General features: G+C 38.4%; 1 protein-coding gene across 1 annotated transcript in view; it reads right to left on the bottom strand.

Moving 5' to 3' along the window:
* Positions 1-19,427, bottom strand: part of LRIG3 (leucine rich repeats and immunoglobulin like domains 3) — a gene marked incomplete at both ends in the record, with an annotated part of 42,103 nt that extends 22,676 nt beyond the window's left edge. The window contains 3 exons of the mRNA XM_079549152.1: positions 10,912-10,986; positions 11,231-11,302; positions 19,252-19,427. Of these exons, the coding sequence (XP_079405278.1) occupies positions 10,912-10,986; positions 11,231-11,302; positions 19,252-19,427 (323 nt within the window). The remainder of the gene's footprint in view (positions 1-10,911; positions 10,987-11,230; positions 11,303-19,251) is intronic.
* Positions 19,428-19,785: the final 358 nt, after the last annotated feature.

The following is a 19,785-nucleotide window of genomic DNA, read 5'->3' as shown; positions in this document are numbered from 1 at the left end:
CGCTGCTCTTGTATCATGTTTCATTACTCAGGCTGTCTGGTAGAGCTATACTACATTATCTAGGAAAAAAACAACCTCTTAACAGTAAGTTTTTATAATAAATGGAAACAAATTACTTTAATAAAAAAAACAACAACAAATACCACCATGTGTCAGTTCCACTGTCCAAACAAGACTGTGAGTTAGATAACAGGTCACAGAGTTGCCTTTATGCGTTAGTTTGTTTATAAGGTAATTACTAGCAAGGTATTAAAACTGCCAATTACTTGAGTGACGAATAAAATTTTCCTTGCAGTAAAAGTGTGCTCCAGCAGAAGCCAGCAATTTCCTGAACTGCACGCCTCCTAAATTGCAGTGTGAAAGTGTTCACTTACAGACACAGCTTACACAGTGCTCTCTTTGTGTCAATATTGCTTCATAAAACAGAAATTCCTTACAACTGGCAGGATAATAGCCTCTGTATTACAAAGTTTAGTTGGACCTAATGGAACTGAATAAAAGTCTTACGCAGCCTTCAGATTAGCCCTTAAACTAACTGGCAAATTATCTGATGCAGACCAGATTGCAATAAAAACATAAAAACAAACAAAAAAAATCAGCTAATTTGTTTCAGGGATTGTTCTTTTTCGGTGATGATAAGGTCATTTAATAGGCAGAAAGTAACTTCTTCACCAAAACAGAGGTCCACATCAAAGTCCTACTCCATCTCATAATGAAAATCAAATGAACCCTTCACCATGCCTTCTTGCCTGTCTGTATTTGTAGAAGCCACTCAAATGCAAAATGCCTAAATGCTTCACTCCTTACTGCCCCAGCCTCCTAATCCAGTTTTCTCTCTAAAAAAATTCAAATGCCATAATTACCCAGCACTGAGAAAATCTCAAAATTTTAAGGTTCAACCCTAGTTAAAGTGAAAGTCTACTTCTAATTTGACTTTTCTTCACGATCTCCTTTCAGAAATTCAAATAAATATTGTATTCATTCCTTTAATGAGTGCCAAATAAATATCAAAACTACTCAAAAAGATATGATTGAAAATGAAAGCTTATCTAATTGTTTCAACAGATCCAAAGAATATCCTCTACCTTGGTACAATCATATGAGTTTGTTCACTCTGCAGAAAAATGTCCAGTTGCTGTAACTACCATGTTCAGACAAAAGAAGGTCTGCATGCTGCACCAGTTTCATTTTTCAGATCCTGAAGGGAAAATTAAAGCAAGCAGGGATCCCTTTGCAGTAAGTCAACTAGTGCATCAAGTTCTCACATAAATATGCCAATGGCAAACAGATCACAATTTCTCCATTTGCAAGAACATGCAACTTCCTTAGAATTTTTCCTGATGCACCTGAAGAAAAAAGACCACTGAGGAACATAATCAAACCCACCACAATATCCACATTAATTTGAGTATATCTCTTGCTATTCAACTATTTACACCTTGACTTTCAGGTCATAAAGAAAAAGAAAACCAACCCTACCAAAATAGTGTGCACGTAGGTTGATTTAATCATTTTCACATAAGCCTGAGTGAATACCATCTCAAGACAGAATATTAGTTTTTCATTAGGGTATAAGAAACACTGGATTTTCCTTTCCGAATTTATGACTTTAGACACACCAGTAGGTCAAAACATTTACAACAACCCTATCAATCATGATCTCAAGATTCATTTCATATAAACAACAGCTACAACATACCTGACATATTGACTTGTACTTCCCTTGCCTCTAAGGAAATACAAAGCAGGATAGCAATTGCCATATCCATTTTGTTAAGTATTTAGTTAACACTAATTAGACACAGTTCTTATGCGCTGGGGGGAAAAAAATTGTTTTTAAGATGTGAGGTACTATGATTATATATCTCTTAATAAAGATTGCCAATATGCAATGTTTTTTATCTCGAAGAAGAATCTACATAAGCTTAAAAATGAAACTTCATTGATCTGATCTTATGATACAGAAATTGCATCTCCAGATCTGAAGCACTGTTTTTCATTTCTAAAAAAACCTCACAACAACAACAACAACAACAACAACAACAAAAAAAAAAAAAAAAAAAAGCATTCTTGCACTTCTCCTCTCAAGCATAACTTCCCTCCAGGTAGATCTTGATCTGCTCTGTTATGAGAACCTCTTTGTCTTCTAATCCTTTACCATAATTCTAAAAAGTACCATGTGTCTGAGTGTGGAGATGGAGCAAAGTGAGAAAAAACAATTGTCCAAAAAGACAATTTTGGAGAGTTGTCTGTGCAGCCTGTTTCCTAAAACTGTGTAACAATTCTCTTTTAACACCTTCGTGATTCTGGACTATCTCCTGTCCCTCACCTAATCCCTGAAAGGCAAGATATATTAAATTCGCATTAGAAACAAATAATCACGGTGAAATCTCTTGGTCACTTGCTAAATATCAAGAAGATATATAAGGAGAAAAAAACATTTTGCTAGGGCTAGATACATCTTTCTTAGCAATGCTGAAGCTATGATACTGGGATACTGGGGTTCACAGATGCTTAGTTTGTCCATCTTCTAGTTACACACTTTCAAGATTAAAACTGGCTTGGAGGTAGCCATGTCAGCACAGGCCAAGTAGATGTGACCATCCATGCCCATCCAAGTACATACACAGTCATCTCCATTATATTACACTATGGAACAAAGTCTACTTCTTCACAGGTTGCTTCAACCTGTTCTTCCTTCCACTCACCCCTTGATGTCATACGACTCCTTTTACATTTGCTACTTGCACATTTTTCTCAAATGCCTCCAGACTTTTGGAGCTTTCTTGTGAAACAATTGTGAAGACAATGAGGGATAGAAAATTTTAGCAGAAAGATAGAAAATAATTGATAGTAAAGATAAAAGATTGAGACTGTAATAAACTTAGCAAGTGATGGAAGACTACTGTCTTGTGGCTTTTTAGAATGAGAACTTAACTAGTATATAATACAAGAAATAGTCTCAGTAATTTCTATAATAAGAAAGAGAGAAAAAAAGATCCTTCTTTTTCCTCTGATTAACACACAGTTGACAAGTAAAATTAGCAACACTTTAATGAACAGTTACATCACTTAAAATTCTGTAATTGTGATGTCAAGTTTAATTCTCCCTTTATAATAACTCCCCAATAGTAATTGGACTACACACTCAAACAACCAAATACAACCAATGAATTAAGATCCTCCAGTTCCTGGAATCTTTGCAACTAGTAGAGATGAAGGAAGAAAGGTTTCGCTGGAAAATATTTCTGAGATGATGATGACAGATATAGAGCCAGGCTTACTTGGCAGTTCTACTGGTAAGTCTACAGAAGTCTGCTATCCAGTTCACAAAGGCTACAGGCCTTGAAACAAGTAGCTGTTCTTTCTTTTGAAGGTCTCCTTCATACCACCAATCCTTGTCCATCCACTGTTTCTTCAGGTCAGATGTTTTTTGTGCTTTTTGTGGTATACAGTCTTAAAGCATAACATCAAAACTTGTTAAGTCTATACCTACTGATTCCTTCTCTAAAACTTAGACCAAAGGTTTGCCATTTCCTAAAACAAGCTGGAAAAAGGAGGAGAAAAACACATAGAATGAAACTACTCTAGGATTCAGAGATGATTTAATAATTAAAAGTAGACAGCAGCAAATCCAAACCTCCAAGCAGTTGATACTTTCAAAGCAATTACCTCTTGATTCCAGCCATAATACCAATATAAATAATTAAAATTTCCTTCCAAACTTTTTTCTTGATACTCTGGAGTCTGTTTCCCATTTCACTTTTTGGTCTTTCCAAAATAATCATACATTACTTAGCATGTGATAGTCAACTGAATGCATAACTTCACCATTTTAATGAAGGTAAACATAAACAATGAAAATACTGCTATTTCAGCAGGATCTGACAACAGAAATAATAGCCAACTGCAGACTTGGTGCACTCCATGACTATCATTTAATGCTAAAATCTTAAACAACTGTAGTTATGACCTAGATTAAACACAGCGTAACACACTCCAATTTTATAAATCGTATTTTTATCTGATTTATGAACTTATTTAGTAAAAATATGTGTTTTTTTGTTGTTTGCTTTTTTTTTTTAAATTTGTTTAAAACAGAGCCAACTCTTGGAGAGCGCAGACTGAAGCCCAGGTGCTTCAGACTGTACACCCTTCTAGACCTACTCAATCTCAACTGTTGGCAACAAGTTGAGAGATCTTCTCCCTGTCCACTTCTAGTTCATTCAAGATGCTGAGTCACCACATAACCTCTCCTCCCTTGCAATAACCATCTATCACAGTACTATGCTAAAAATCCAGCTCTTATGATGTCTGGCATTTTAATGTCTTTCCAACTTCTCTTGTTCCCTGTACTGTCTCACAAAATATGGCATCGCTCTCGTGGTAAAATTTCCTACCATTCTTCTACTTTGTTACATGGGAGTAGTACTCTCTGTTTTTCTGAACCACAATTATTCTTTTTAATTCATCTTTAACACTGTTGATCAGAAAAACATGCCTTTTTTTTTTTTTCCCCACTGTAAGTAGTTCATAAAATTTGCATTAATTTCCATTCTCATTGCAAAAGCATTCATCTAGACTCTATACCTCTACTACAGCAAATTCTGTGTTTCCAGATATTTCTACTCTTTACCAACACTCAATCTAAATTGCTGTTATAAAAATCTAGTTTCCATGTCTGCAAGTCTGACTAAGACAGGTTCCTTCTCAAATTCTTTCATTTACTTCCTCTTAGTCTCCACACCAAATGTCAGACTGCAGAAACTAATTCCAGTAAGTTTTCTGCTCTAGTTTTTTGCTCACAACTTCAGCCCAAGTCACACATGGTTTACCACCACTCTCATTTTTAGGACTTTCTCCAAGCTGCCTTATGCCTGAAGGCCAGTCTGGCATTCCTCTATCCTTTCTTTCAGTCCTTCTTCAAAACAAACTCTTCCAGGCAGCATCCAAATCTTAATCCTTCCCATAATAAAGTGGTAACTGAAGAGATGACAAGGATGTAAAATATTTGACCAAAATTTTCTTAATATTGGGAACCAGACTACAGTGTAGTATGCTGACTTTATAAACACACAATACCACTTTCTCTGACAAGCACAGAAGGGAAAGGCATTCACTCCTACTGAATATAAGCTTTCATTTTCAAGAGTCGTGTCTGAACTTCTTTCTCATGACTATAGCTTACTAAATACAAACGGAGACAGCATTCTGGATTCTAAACACAGCTGCCATTCCCAATCTACTGCAAGAAGACAGATTTATCATTTCTACCTCCATTACAAATAATCTTGCAAACAATGATTATGAAAAAAATATGTATTTTCCAAAAGCACTTCGCAGAAGTTCTCCTAGTTGAGGTGCCACCAAACTATTCAAATCACTGCTCTACTTCTACATTGGTAGTTGAGCAGATGTATAAGATATTCTGTGTGTTCACTTCAACTAATTAAATTGTACTTCTCAAGACGACTACTTGAAGAATGATCTTGAATACTCCTTATCTGAAAACATATTGACATATACATTTCCTTATTTTAAAATGTGCACACAATATTAAAATAAGATCACTTCTAAACAACATAATACTTTTTTCACTAGCAACATTTGTGCATAAAGCTAGATAGGTATTTAACTATATGTTGATTAATCAAAGTCAGGATGAGATAGCACACATTAATTAATTAACAATGAAAATCCACAAGTCTATGCTCAATTACTGCCCCTCAAAAGCAGGTTCACTCTTTTGCTAAAATAAAATAATAAAATAAAATAAAATAAAATAAAATAAAATAAAATAAAATAAAATATAAAGGAAGAATGGAGAAAGCTGCCATAGATGAATTTACAATTTTCAGCCGAATGGCTGAAAAGTTTTTTCAGGTGCAAACTGTAGCATGGTCTCTGAAGGGCTGGTTCTACTTGTTGCTCATCTAACCCACTGGAGAAGATATGTAAGTTTAATGTCTACTATGCTGTATAAGCAAGTTCTGAAATTTTAATTTTAAATTATTGTTCATGGCTTAGATAACCTTGCTGATTTATTTTCTCTTTGAAGAGAATGACTTTCCACTTTTTCAAGCAGCACTTTCAGCTTTGCTTTTCAAAAGTGCTCTTTGAACACCAAAGAAATTAAAAAATGACTAGTCAGAATCATTTTAGAAGAGCTGATCAGAAAGCTACATTTAAAGTTGGAACAATTTTAATTATGCAATCCCAGCACTCAACTAAGACTGGCAATTTCTCAATACTTCTGGCCCGTGTCATATCCTGAGTAGTATTTCTGTTAATAATTTTTTGTTCATTAACTTTTTTAAGCATCCAGGAAACAAGACTTATGCATGTGTCTTCAAAGCCAATGCATTTAGACTCAGAATATACTGACATATAGACACTGTAAACTGAATGCTGTTGAAAGCCTTCAGAAAACAGATCTGTAGTTTCAGCCCAGCACTTAACAGACCAGCATGCACACTACAGAAAGTCTCCTCCATGCTGGCCAACATTGTTCATCACTGCAGAACCCAAAACCAAACCTCCTTGCTTCAACTGCCTTAAGTGTTGACAGTTCTCTCAGGTTGCAGACAAAACCAAGTATAACATTGTATATTCTACATGTCTCTTACAAAAAGAGACAACATTCTTAATTAAAAATAAATAAATAAATAAACAAAATAACAAAAAAAGAACATAATACAAGTAATATACTAATGCAACATTTGAAAAATGAATGTTGTGTTTCCTACTCTGGCAATTGTTGACACACTGTGGAGAAGTTCCGGTACAGTTTTTGAACGTTAATAGCTTACAACCACCAAAGCATCATGTTGATATGTACTTGATATATACTTACATACTACCCTTAAACAAGTACATACAATGGACACCTTAATCACCTTAATTCAAAAATCACTTCCACTCTTTTAGAGTGTGAGTTTAAAGAACCCGGATTCAAACTAGGTACCAAACTTCACGACAGTGATACACCTAAGCCACAAGGTCTTTATTCTCATGTATCAGTATCACAGATCCTGGTTCTCAGGATAAATAGGACAGGACTGGTACATTTCAGACAAAGAGCATCATTGAAACGGGAAACAACTTCAGAAATTTTCTGCTTCTCCTGGAAGAAACGTTCATTAGCGTCCATCTCTCGACACAATGATCCATCAATCCAGAAATAATGAAAAATCACTAATTTTTTGTCCCATAAGTGCAGAATTTTCTAATACAAAACTAGTACAACCATTTAAAGCAATTTCTACATCAATTTAACTGTTTTTTAAAAGCACTTCAGCATTGCCAATTAAGAGATTTGGAACATTTCAGTTCCTGGAAGGACACATGAAGGTCTACATCACTGTGGATGGCATCCACGCACTATGCAGTTTTAAGTTACCAGTTATCAAATACAGTGTTCTACCAAAATCTTGTTTTCTCCAGCACACTGGTAACCTGGTCACCTGACTACAGCTACTGTTCCAACTGGGGAGCTGGAAATCTCTGGCAAATGGCTGAACATTTTCTTTACACCTTGATGAACTACTTTTTGTCTTCTCTCCCAGAAGCCAGTGAAAACAGCTGGGTGTCTAAGGAGAATGGAGAGCTGAATAGTCCATTTCAAATAATTGACTTAAATGATCAAACATGCTGAAAGATGTTATCAGACCTTTGCAAGTAACATCACTGTAAAATGGGCATGTGCAAGTACATTTGCTAGACATAAGACAAAATACATATTCATCACATGAAATGAAGTGTTAGATGCATCTCCAGCCACGTAATGAGCGTATCTGCATTTGAGTCTGTATTCCTTCCCACAGACATATATCTTTCGAGGGTGCTGGGTGATGGAGCTGGAAGTGCCGGTCTGATACCCTTGCTTCTCCTGGTGTTCAACTCTCTACTGGTATCCAGGAAAAACAAGTTGTTGACACCACTGATTAACGTTACTGATGGACTTTGTCCACAAGACCAGGAACATCTATTGCTCCAGGTATGTTTTATCATGTGTAATTCAGCAGTATGAAAATACGTAAGCTAGATAAATATCCATTAGATAGCTATAAATGAGGTAGATCCAGAAATAGAAACTACACTAACATGACAATCCACCCATGCTTGTTTATACCACTCAAATGATTTACACATACAATGCTGTATGGGGATACCTGCAGCGTCATTTATTCACTGTAGACATGTAATCGTTGTAAATTTCTTTGCAAGGAAAGAAAATTCCCACAAAAAAAGTAAAATTCTAAGTCTTCACTGATCAGCTGATGATTACTTGGAAGAATTTTTCCACCATGGAAAAAAAATTGTTTAACCAATACAGATTTTGTCCAGAAGGGAGGCCATTCCACAGCATTCCGTGAGGACTCCTTGGAAGAAATAACTGGCTTTTCAACTGATACAATTAACAGATGTGTAAGGAATGCAATCAAATCAAGTTCCCAAAGACTAGCAATCTCTTTTCTGCTATTATTTCTATGTCAGAACAAAGACTCAACAATGAAACAGTAGTTTGTTTTGGAAAGGTTCCACAAGCTCTTTTCATTCTGAAAGTTGAAGACTGCATAAAGTCATCAGAAGTATATACGAAGAACAATTATTCTTTCAAAAGTGGTTTGAAAAATTATAATCGTTCCATACGTGTCTTCTTCGCATGACTTAGATATATATTAACCCAGTTTGATTCAACCTCTCCAATTAGTGAAGATATTTTGTCACTTCTAAAAAACGATCAGATTAAAATATGTGCATTTCATATTAGTTTTTTTTTTTTTTTTTTTTTATGTCAGACAATTGCTGCATGCTTATTCTGCTTTATTTCTCCTGTTGTAAAAATTAGACTTAACATCTTCCTACATAAATGATTTCTAAGCTGTAAGGTGTTTGAAAGAGAAACCTTTGCAAGCAGAACAAGATGCTTTATTTTTGGAACAATGCAATACCACTCTAATTATTTGTTCTCTCTACATACATTCCGATAAGACAAATTATTTATTAACTACTACACTCTGATCATTGGAAGTTAGCATAAATTACTTGAGGAATTAGTTCTACCACATTAAGCTCAATGAATCCTTACAGTGGTCACACAATCTATATTAAACCTCAACTGGAGCATACCTACTTTCAGTAATCTCACAACATCATATAGAAGTAATTGAAATTAGAAAGAGAACAAGCTAGCACTCAGCCAGACCAACTTTAAATGCATTAGTAGTATAACATTTAGAAAAACTTTTTTTTTTTGGTATCTTGTATTCATGAGTATAAAATAGAAGTATTGAGAACAGATCTACCAAAAGTTTTCCTACGTTTGACCACTGACAAATGAACCAAGCTAGTGACTTAAGGATATTGAACAAACAATTCAGTATTGATCAATTTTGGTTCTTTCAAAGGAGAACAAAAATCTTTGCACAGTTGAAGAAAGACGTTTTTACGTTCATCTGAACTATTTGTGTTTCCATGAGAAGGACTACAGATGTAAGGACAAATTCTTGATTTCATATTCATCACAGATAAGGCAGGAGGATATCACATACTTTAATACTTCCAACTTTGTGATAAAGGGAACCTTATTAATTTTTTTTTTTTTTTTTGGAAGAAATACATTATTTAAATTAATGAGATGCTTAAAATACAGAATGCTATGCCAGTGTAAAAATAATGTCAACTCTAATGCAAAATAGTAATAGATGACATGCTTAAAGTAAATAGTTATTAGTCAGACACCATCTGCTCCTTCTTTCATTCTTTTCTGATCCTGATTTGTAAGAAACCACATCAGTATCAAATGTCACTTAGTTCTTATTCAAACAGAGCAGTCCAGACACAGCGGCTGCACCAGCTGACTTAGCTGACCTGGGTCTAAAGTAAAAACAAACCCCTATAAATCACCAGATGTAAGCAATTGAACAGTGATCAATTTAATTAACTGAACAGCTTTCTGAAGTTTACGGTATTGTTTTAACCCTTCAGGCTTCTTCATGAAAGGTAACTTGCAATTTGTATTCAAGGGTAGGATTTGGCCAGAGGGCTACATATTACTAGGTTTAAACACTTTAGATTCCCACTGATAAAACCCAAGTCCCACATATCAAAACATGTCCTTTTTCCACCTCCCCTTAGGAGTAGGATAGCAGGATTTTTTTTCAGCATCTTAGAGAAATCATACCACGTGGTGGAGAGGGAGGAGAACAAATTAAACGGATTTCAGATTTCCTCTAAAATCAAGTGTTTTAGTTTGGGGTCCTATATGCCTTTTACAATTTTACACCCATCTTACAGATGCCACATGAAGTAACCCAGTAATTTATTTCAGACAAAATAATGAACATGGACATAACTGTGTGTCACAACTACAACCACAGAGTTTTATGCTACACACAAAAGTGGCCTCAAAAATACATTTTAAAGAGACTGGCACAACATCTTTTAACATAGATAATTGTCCCGAAGCTGCATGTCAAGGGGATTTCCCCACACTGCCCACTGAAATTAATGGAATTCTGCCATGATTTAATGCAATTGGGATTTCAGCCAAAATGCATAACAGTAGAGTATAACTGCTGTTATACAAACTTGTACAACACAGACTTTAGAGCATTTACTAATGTTCGTTCAGTGCCTAGGACAACAGAGCTGAGGCTTCTCAGCACTACCACAACATAAATTAATTCTAATACAGTCTTTGTATCTGAGGGAAGCATAAAAACTACAAGGATTAAGCTCAATTATACACATTTTAAACAACCTGCTAAATAACATGACATAATCAACTTCCTAACCACAAACCACTCTATTTCCAATTATTTTACTTTAAAGTCTGTAATGCATGTATTTCCACTAACTCTATAGAGTTAGTTCCACTAACTAGGGACAAGAATAGGATCTACTTACAAAGACAGAAGAGTTATATTTGCGGAGACTGGTCCCAGATTTGGAATGATCTCCAGTTCATTGTTGTTCAACTTCCTATTTATATAAAAATAAAGTTAATGTTGAAGTAAATCAGAAGTACACCCATTGGATTTCCTAAATTCCTGAGCAGCGTCAAAATTTGAAATTAATTCCAGTTTCACATAATGTAAGATTTCAGAATAAAAAACATCTTTGCCAACAAATTTTCTCTAGCTATTGATATCCCTGCGATACAATTAGCCTATACAAACCACTTTTTTTTTTTTTTAAATTTTTTAATTAAGACAAATGAACTTACACTTCCCGAAGACTATGAAGGTGATCCAAGAAATTGGCCTTGATTGAAGATAATTTGTTGTGACTCAGATCCCTATGAGGTTACAAAAATAAACAACCTGTCAGTTTTGCCATAGACTGTTGAGTAAATCAAGACAATTACAATTAAGAATATGTTATAATTTGTTTCCAAGTACACAAAATTATTTGCTTTACGTTAGTAAAATTAGAACACAAACTCACTTAAATGTACAAGGTTCAAATAAGTGCAAATACCTTGATCACGTTCTTTGACAGCATCAAAGAATTTCGTGAACAATTTAAGGGAATTGTTCATTTGGGGTTTTGTGTGTGCATATGTCTTTAAGTGTTTAAGACGGATGACAAACATTTCAACACGCTGACTTACATACAGCATCCTCCCTACCTTTCCAGGGAAAAATCTGGCTGAAGCATGTGGTTGACTGCTAGGAAAATTCGTAAATCAAGACTCATTGCCACCTCAATCTTGAATCAGTTACTGCATCTGTATCATTCTACTCTTCCTGCTTGCTTCTTTAAAGCAGCTCACAAATCCTAGCTACACAATGAGGACTGTACATCAATCTCAATTCTATTTTCACACAATTCAGGGCCAGCAGAATCAAATCTAGTATAGACCTTAAGTAGCATCAGAAGAAAATATACACAAGAAGGCATCTACTTTGAATTTTTAAAAGTTTATGTATTATTGACATTAATATTACATTCAAATGCACCTGAAGTAGCTCCCCCACATAGCTTGTACCACTCTGCACTAAAGATCCCAAAATATAATTTTGATACAGTTTACAAGAAACTTTGCTAGTGCCTTTGCAGACAAAGGTGCTTGCTGTGAAACAAGCTAGGGTACTAAGAATGCAACATGCTTTCTTGACCATTGCCAAGAAATTCATTTCGCTACAGATACCATGCATCTTCACTGTACACCCTCCTGACCATTTGAAATCATCATGAAATACAGTCCTAAGAAACATTTTCTGTGGTCTCACAAGTACTGAAAACATCATGGAAATAGGAGAGTAATTGCACAATAGAAGACAGAGAAGCTGATTACAGAAACTCAAACTGTGGAGATTAGCCCAAAGATTTCCAGCTGGCCTCATTATCAGAGATAGCTGTGTTGAAGGCCTCCCTCCTTTTTAGTCATCCACCCACCACAACCTGCAAGGTCCTACTCCTTGTCACTATCTTATCTGCAGTGATACAGCTGTCTGCAGAGTGCTTGCTGTACATTATAACAGTTAGTTTATAACACAAGCTCCACTATTTTTAAGGAGCTCTTAATCTTATGTGAGAGTTTGCAATTCAGGCCCACATAGAATTGCATCAGTGCACTTCAGCAGCAAGCAGCTTCAGCATCTGGTTAAGGGGCATAGAAATTTCTCACACTTAACACTTTTTCCAGTGCTAACTGAGCACTGGATCCTAAACACTCAACAAGATGCCTGATCATGATATAAGGGCTGCTCAGAAAGTAATGCCTCCTGTTTTTGGCCCACGGCATCAGAAGCAGATGTTGGCAGTGTGGCAGTAGAGGTTGAACCTTCCCACCAATATTCAGCTACATTTTGTTGCTGTGATGGCAGCAGATGGGCAGTCTGACAAAATGGCACCTGATACGGAAACACACACAAAGCAAAGGTGTCACTGAATTTCTCCATGCAGAAACACTTGTACCCACTGACACACATGGGCACCTACTGAACAAATGGAAACCAAACAGTGGATGTGAACATAGTGAGATGGTGGGTGGTATGAAAGCAGCAGTAGTTCACCTCTACTGGTGCAGACATGCAACAAGCATGGCATGCAGGCTCTTGCTCATCACTGACAAAAAAATAAAAAATAAAGCAGAACTAATGGTGACAATTATGTTGAAAAAGAGTGCTTTGCAGTTGAGAACTTGCTTTATCAAAATAGTTTTATCATGCTCTTTGTATCTGTTGTAGTTTCCATGGAAATAAATAGGAGGCATTACTTCTGGAGCAACCTATGTAAAATCTGGAAAAATAACGCCAAGAGTGACAAGAAAGCACTGGAAATCAATGTCAAGGCCACCACCAAGACAGGTACTCATAAGGCAATTAAATTGTGAAGCGTATTTTCAAGTGAATCTTGAGGAAACTCCAGGAGATCGTACTTTCTGGGGGAGAATATGAGTCAGCACAGTCACAGATGATGCCTCGCAGAGGGTTCTGTGGCTGTCGCACATTATCTACTCTCCATCTACAGTCTCAAAGCAATGACCCCTGATGATGTGTGCCACATATGGATTAGAACCACCTCACAGCAAGCCAGTTTCAAGGTACATGTTAGGTGCTCCACTTTATGACTACGCCTTGAGCAACTCCAGATCTAGAGAACAGGTTTATCTGCAAGAAGCACTGTAGGTCCTTGGACACAGAAATAATCCTGAGATCCAGTCATGCACCTCTGCTTCTCAAGGAGCACAAAAGACAGAAAAACCATGTTTTAAACTCCTCCTTTTGGTGACCTATGAAGTACCTTTTGCCAGCACTGACATCTGCTCTCTAAGACTTCTCATCTGCATCTTCCCAGCTCCACTCCAGCTGGCCACAGTCAGCACACAGCAAAAGCAGTCTCCACAGAAGGCATAGCTGCCCACCCCAGGGCAGCTGTACAAGGTCTTGTGGGACTGGCTTCCCTGCAGAGGGGATACCACAAAACCCCTCACATGAGTAGGACTCAAGTCACTCACTTCCCAAGTTAGAAAAAGAGAGACAATCCTCACCTCTGATTTTTTTTTTTTTTTTTTTTAAACCAGTTAAAAAAGAAAAAAAAAAAAAAAAACCACACTAAAAATAATCCCAGCCACATACGTGCATTACAAACAGCATTGATCAGACCCAGGCTCTGGGGTGCTGCTGCTAGGTTTCCCAAACTTGTGCACCATAGGAGCATGCACAGAACAGAATTGCAGGTGTGGCAGGCATTTTTGCAGCACAAAGAAGGTGGGGGCAAGTGCTGAGGGAGGCCCCAGAGAAGAGGCACACCCTCCACCACATGCAAGTGACCACAGAGGGATGATTTCTGGGATCCAGCTCAGGTTTCGCACACCTGATATTGTACACCTGTGTCTTCTTCCAGGTGTCTGAACTCCTAAAGATTTTCCTCTTAAGAGATGGAAAACCAATACAGTGCTAACATTTTCAAGAAGCCACAAATGTTAGTTTCATCACTATGATTTTGAGTTCTCCTGTAAATGAGGTTAACCACACTTGAGTTAGAGGATTGCATCTTTCGCTGCTTAAAAGTCTAGTGCAAACATTTGTCTGGCCATAGACTTCAGAAAAATCCAGTTGTTAACATTTGAAGACACCAGCTGTACAGATTAGGGATTCTCATACTGACTTCTTAAATGAAAAAATATGCTGTAACAAAGACCTAGGTTTTATTAGTGATGGGAATCTAACTTGTTGCCTTAAAGCAGACAGAGTAGAGACAATTTTTACTCTTAAACATAACCCAGTATTTGGCCTTAGTCTGTAGGGATTATAAGAACTATGCAAATAAACAGCCAAAGTTTAGTGAAGTTATGGCAGCTAGTGCCTAATTTGTTACTGTTCTTCATGCTTTAGAAAAGATTTAGGAATCAGCAATTATTTCAAAGAGATTTCAGTGTTACTTCTAAAACCCTGCATTTCTTCACTTAAAAACCCTGCAAAAGCTTTATTTAAAATGTCTTTGCCTAAAGGACCTACCAGACAGTAACAGACATGAGTAGATTTGTTCTGCTGGAGTTATAACATGTTAAAAAAAAAGAAAAAAGAAAAAAGAAAAAAAAACCTGGCAGAGTCCTTAAACTATAAAAATCCTGCAATTACAACCACTGCTGTGCATGATCACCACACTGGAGCCAGACACTTTCACTCATAGCTCAAGTTCACATCCATCTGGAGTCTATCAAGGCAACCGTGAGCGTAACAACTTGCACTAGGTTTCAAACTATTATGTCGTGTTTGTCTTTAAACATCAAGGATACTCCGAGATTTTCCACATAGCACGGACCTTAAAAAACACACACAGATAAATTCCTCACTCCTGGTTTACTCACAACAGGTTGTCAAACTCAAAGCAAAACAATAAGAAAAACAGAAACTCCAGACTATATTGAATAGCCACTTTCACACAGCTTCATACGTTGTTGGGCAAACTATGAATTGGAGACGTTTTAGTAGACGTTATTTCAGTACTGCTGACATAGGAAACTTCAGAAAAGGAGTCTTGCATGTTACATTTGTAAGTTAAATCATTGTAGCTGAAAGTGAACTACATGTTACAATATATATCCTTTACTAGTGTTTTAAGTGAACCTTAAACCCATAGAAATGTCTGAGATTTATAAGTCCTGGATATGAGGTACACCTTAAATGTAACATCTTAGCATCCCTGTTGCAAAGCTACTAACGCACATCAATTCAATGCACTTCTCAACATGTCTCAAAACAGATACAAAGAAAAGACTCGAAGGAACAGTAGTGATTCATTTTCATTTGGAAAAGAGCACTGACAATACCGAAAATACAGAAATTATTACTATGCATTTTTCCATTTCTGAATTTTCCCTCTCTGTTGAAACCACATTACAAGGGAGGAGAAAATCTCCACTGTGATTACTTTTACTACTAGAATTTCAAAATCCATTACAGATGCAATAGTGAAAACTGTCTGAAACTCCATTTTTATTAAGAAATCTTCATAACAATAAAATGTATATACCTGTTCATCTCAGGTTCTAATGAAAGTGATTAAGCTTTTATCAGATTGCCCTCTCTTTCAGAAGCTTGGCACAGTTTTTGAGGCCCTTTAAAAACCTGTTTTATTAAATACTTTATACTCCCTTTTGTATGAACACCTCGCATAACTCAACCTCTGCCTTCAAAAATGAAAATGCAACTCTGAACATTGATCTTGATATGATTAAAAAAAAAACTGAGGCCTAATGAATAAAGGGAGAGAGCGAGCATTTCTTCACACATTTATAAATATAACTTTTAGACTCTACTTAATTTACAACACTTAGTTACAATTATCATCTTCTTCCTTAGAGAACTCAGAAACCTGAGCCCCAAGTCAAATTTTAAAATGCAAATCCAGCAACAGCTCCTTAATCAGTCCCACTGGGGCCTATAGAGCTGCTAATTCAGCAGAAATCAAGAGAGCTGAAAAACAAAAAGCCAGGCTGTAGCTGTTTTAAGACACTGATCCAAAGTGACTCATAAATCAGTTTGCTATGTTCAACTTTTAGTCTGGAAAATATTGAAAAACAGCTGTGAAAACCATACGGCCCTTTTTTCTGGCAATTCTGGTAAAGAACTAGAGGATTTATAAAATGTAAATACTAAAGATGTAATACAAACACAAGTGAAAGCCATCTTTCAGATTTTCCCTTCTGTCCTGCTGACAGTTTTAGCATTCCTAGGTGAACCTGGCACGGAGAACTCAACAAAGCCTCTGAGAATTCACAAACACTGAGGACGCTGGCCGCCATTCAAACTCTCTTCCTCCCTCCACTTCTGGCTACGAAACATCAGCTCTAAAGCAGCAACATTCTCTCCATCTCAAGACACACACACACTAGAAGTAAATTGAAATCTAACTTTAAAACCATTTGTACACAGTCATTACAAATATTTATCAGCTTCCAGTGAATTGTTATCTTCTGCAGCATTACAGAGGATGATATTTCTGGCTAAAATCACAGCAAAGCTGGCAAGCATACCTTGCTTACACCCTATTTCATGAAGCCATTTCCACACATGGCAGTAACCTCATATTTGCTATTAAAAAAAATAGGAGAACTCAGTATACAGGTCCACCTTCTGATTTTTTCCCTTGCACACTCTATGGTCAGACAGCGCTTCACAAACTCCTGTTTTATCTCAACGGGGACACAAAATGAAGGAAAGGCTGAACAAACTCAGAAGCTGACTTCACCGGATGCACTGTCTGCCTGGGAGTGTAGATTGACAAGGGAAGGTGTGAGGTTCGGCGTAGGCCCAGACATTCTCATACAGAACAGCTTGCGCTGTTCTGCTTGGGAAAGCTTGCCTGCCTATGCTGAGAACATTGTGTCACAGTTGTTTTCCAAGGAGTGTTGGAATCCCTGCAATTAAACAGCTAGCCTTTGGCTATATATGCTATGGACTTCCACGGAAAATACAGTAAACATATAGTAATAAAATTCATAAACAGACTTTTACAGTTTGTAAATGCACAGTTTGTTGCAACAGTAACTCAGCTTATTCAAACCTTTTTTGTATATGTAAAATTGAACAGCGTTATCTTACACATTGTGCAATCAGAGCTCCAAGTACTTAAGCAACTGGAGGTGAAAGACAATGTTAGCTCTTCCTCTGCCACATTCTTAAGAGGGGAAGGAAGAAAGAGTTGGATACTTCCAAGTCATTTGACACAAACAAAAGAAATATTTACACAAAAGCAGCCAGACCACATGGTTGAAGACACCTACAAAGACATACTCCTGTGAGTTTAAGACCAAGTGACACAGCTGTCCAATGAGTAATCACAGCAGGGTTTCTTACAACAGACCAAAGCTTATTTATACAAGTGGAACTTATTTTCTCACACTTTTGAAGGAATGTGAACTTACGTGAGGGTAATTTACACTACCAAGGGAATTCTAATTAGGAAAAAAAAAAAAAAAAAAAAAAAAAAAACCCTTGTGCTAGCAAAAAAGCCCTGCAATGTGTTTTATTCCTCGGTAAAGTAAGAGCAATTGACATATTTGGATCACTGCTAACATAAAATAACTTGAAAGCAGTTCCAAGAACAGAAGTTCCGTGTTTTTCCCCCCCCCTTTTTTAATTCTTATTCAGCGTGCTGTCACATCTGAGTTTTATCTTACCAGCATTAAACTAAGAAAGCAAGCTGCAAAGTCCAACCGAGTATCAAAAATACCTTCCATTTTGTCAGAAACCTTATGTTTGCATACTAAAACAGTTCAAAAGAACAGGAGAGATGAAATTTAATAGGAAGCCTAGCCAAGCTGTTGAATGTAAAGCAGATCTGGCACTTGATTCATATCCTTCGATCACATAAACCAAAAGAAGAAAAAAGTTTCTTTCCCCTCACACTTTCCTGATCTGCTCATGGAAATATTCACCTCCTGCAGCCTTTCGTGTGCTCAGTGCCATATGGTGTCAATACAGCCATCCACATTTCATGAGCAAAGCAGCATGACCTCCAGACGAGGCAATTGAGCAGAATTAGCCACAACTAATTGAAAGTCTTCCTGTTTACTTTAAAGTCCTTATCTCGATCTGCTTTGGAAATGTAATAGAAAATTACGGCGACTAATACAGAAGATATTTGAATGACAAGAGATTAAAAACAAATGTGCCAAGTGCCCCGGCTCTTTTCAGGTCTGCAGAAAGCTCCCATAATTCATGCTTTGTCCATAAAAGTTTGTCACAGGAGGTAAATTCCCTACACATGGCATTTCACTAACGCGTTACCGAGAATTCCATAAATCCGTGTCACCGAACCACACGTGGCAACTCCCGGCGTTAGGAAAGTTATTGAAACTATCGGGAATGAAAAGCGAGAGCTGCAAAAATAACACCGAGACCAATAAGACATAAGTTTCGTGGGTTTGGGGTTGTTTTTTTTTTTTTTTTTTCGGCGCAGAAACGAACGCCAGCTCAGAGATTTCTGCGCGTTCTTGTTGGGAGAAAACTTTTTTCCCCCTTCCCAGAGCAGCAGCAGTAGCAGCAGCCACCACCCCCCGAGGCCCAGCGCGGCGCAACGCCTCAGCCCATCGCGGAGCCCCGCAGCCCGCTGACAGCCCCCTCCCTTCTCCCTCCAGCCGACAGCCCCGACGCGCACCGCCGCAGCATCACGCCGCCGTTTCCCTCCCCTGAGCCCTGCCCTCCCCGGCCGCAGGCGGGCAGCCCCCAGCGGGCGGAAGATGGCGGCCGGGCACCCCCACACCCCGCGCTGCCGAGACCCCATACTCACAGCTGCACCGCCCCCCGCGGCAGCCGCTCGGGCAGCCGGCTCGGCTCCAGGCGGCTGCAGGCGACGAGATGCCCGGCACAGCGGCAGGACGCGGGGCAGCGGGCGGCGGCGGGGCCCCCCAGCAACAGCAGCAGCAGGAGTAGCGCCGGGAGGGCGGCGGACGCGGCGCGGGGCATGGCGGGTTCGGTGCTGCTACCCGCGTCCCTCGCGCTGCCTCGTGGACAGACAGAACTCCCGCCTCTCTCTTTCTCCTTCAGCGCGGGTGGCGGCTCCCGCTCATGCCCCGGAGCTACCGCCGAGGAGGGAAGGCGGTGAGGGGAGCAAGAGGAGGAAAAAAAGTGAAGGGAAGGAGCGGGGATGGGGGGCACGCGGCACCGCCAGCCACTCCGCAAACTTTGCAGCGCCTCAGCCCGCCCCCGCCCGGCCCGGGGAGCCCCGAGCGCCGCGCGGCCCGCCCCGCCCGCAGCCCCCTCCCCCTGCCGTGTGACGACTACAACCCCCGGCCCGGGCCACCCCGGCCTCGCCCCGCTCGGG

This window comes from Tetrao urogallus (assembly GCF_951394365.1).
Source record: "Tetrao urogallus genome assembly, chromosome: 1".
Taxonomy (NCBI): Eukaryota; Metazoa; Chordata; class Aves; order Galliformes; family Phasianidae; genus Tetrao; species Tetrao urogallus.
This window is presented reverse-complemented; position numbering and strand designations above follow the sequence as displayed.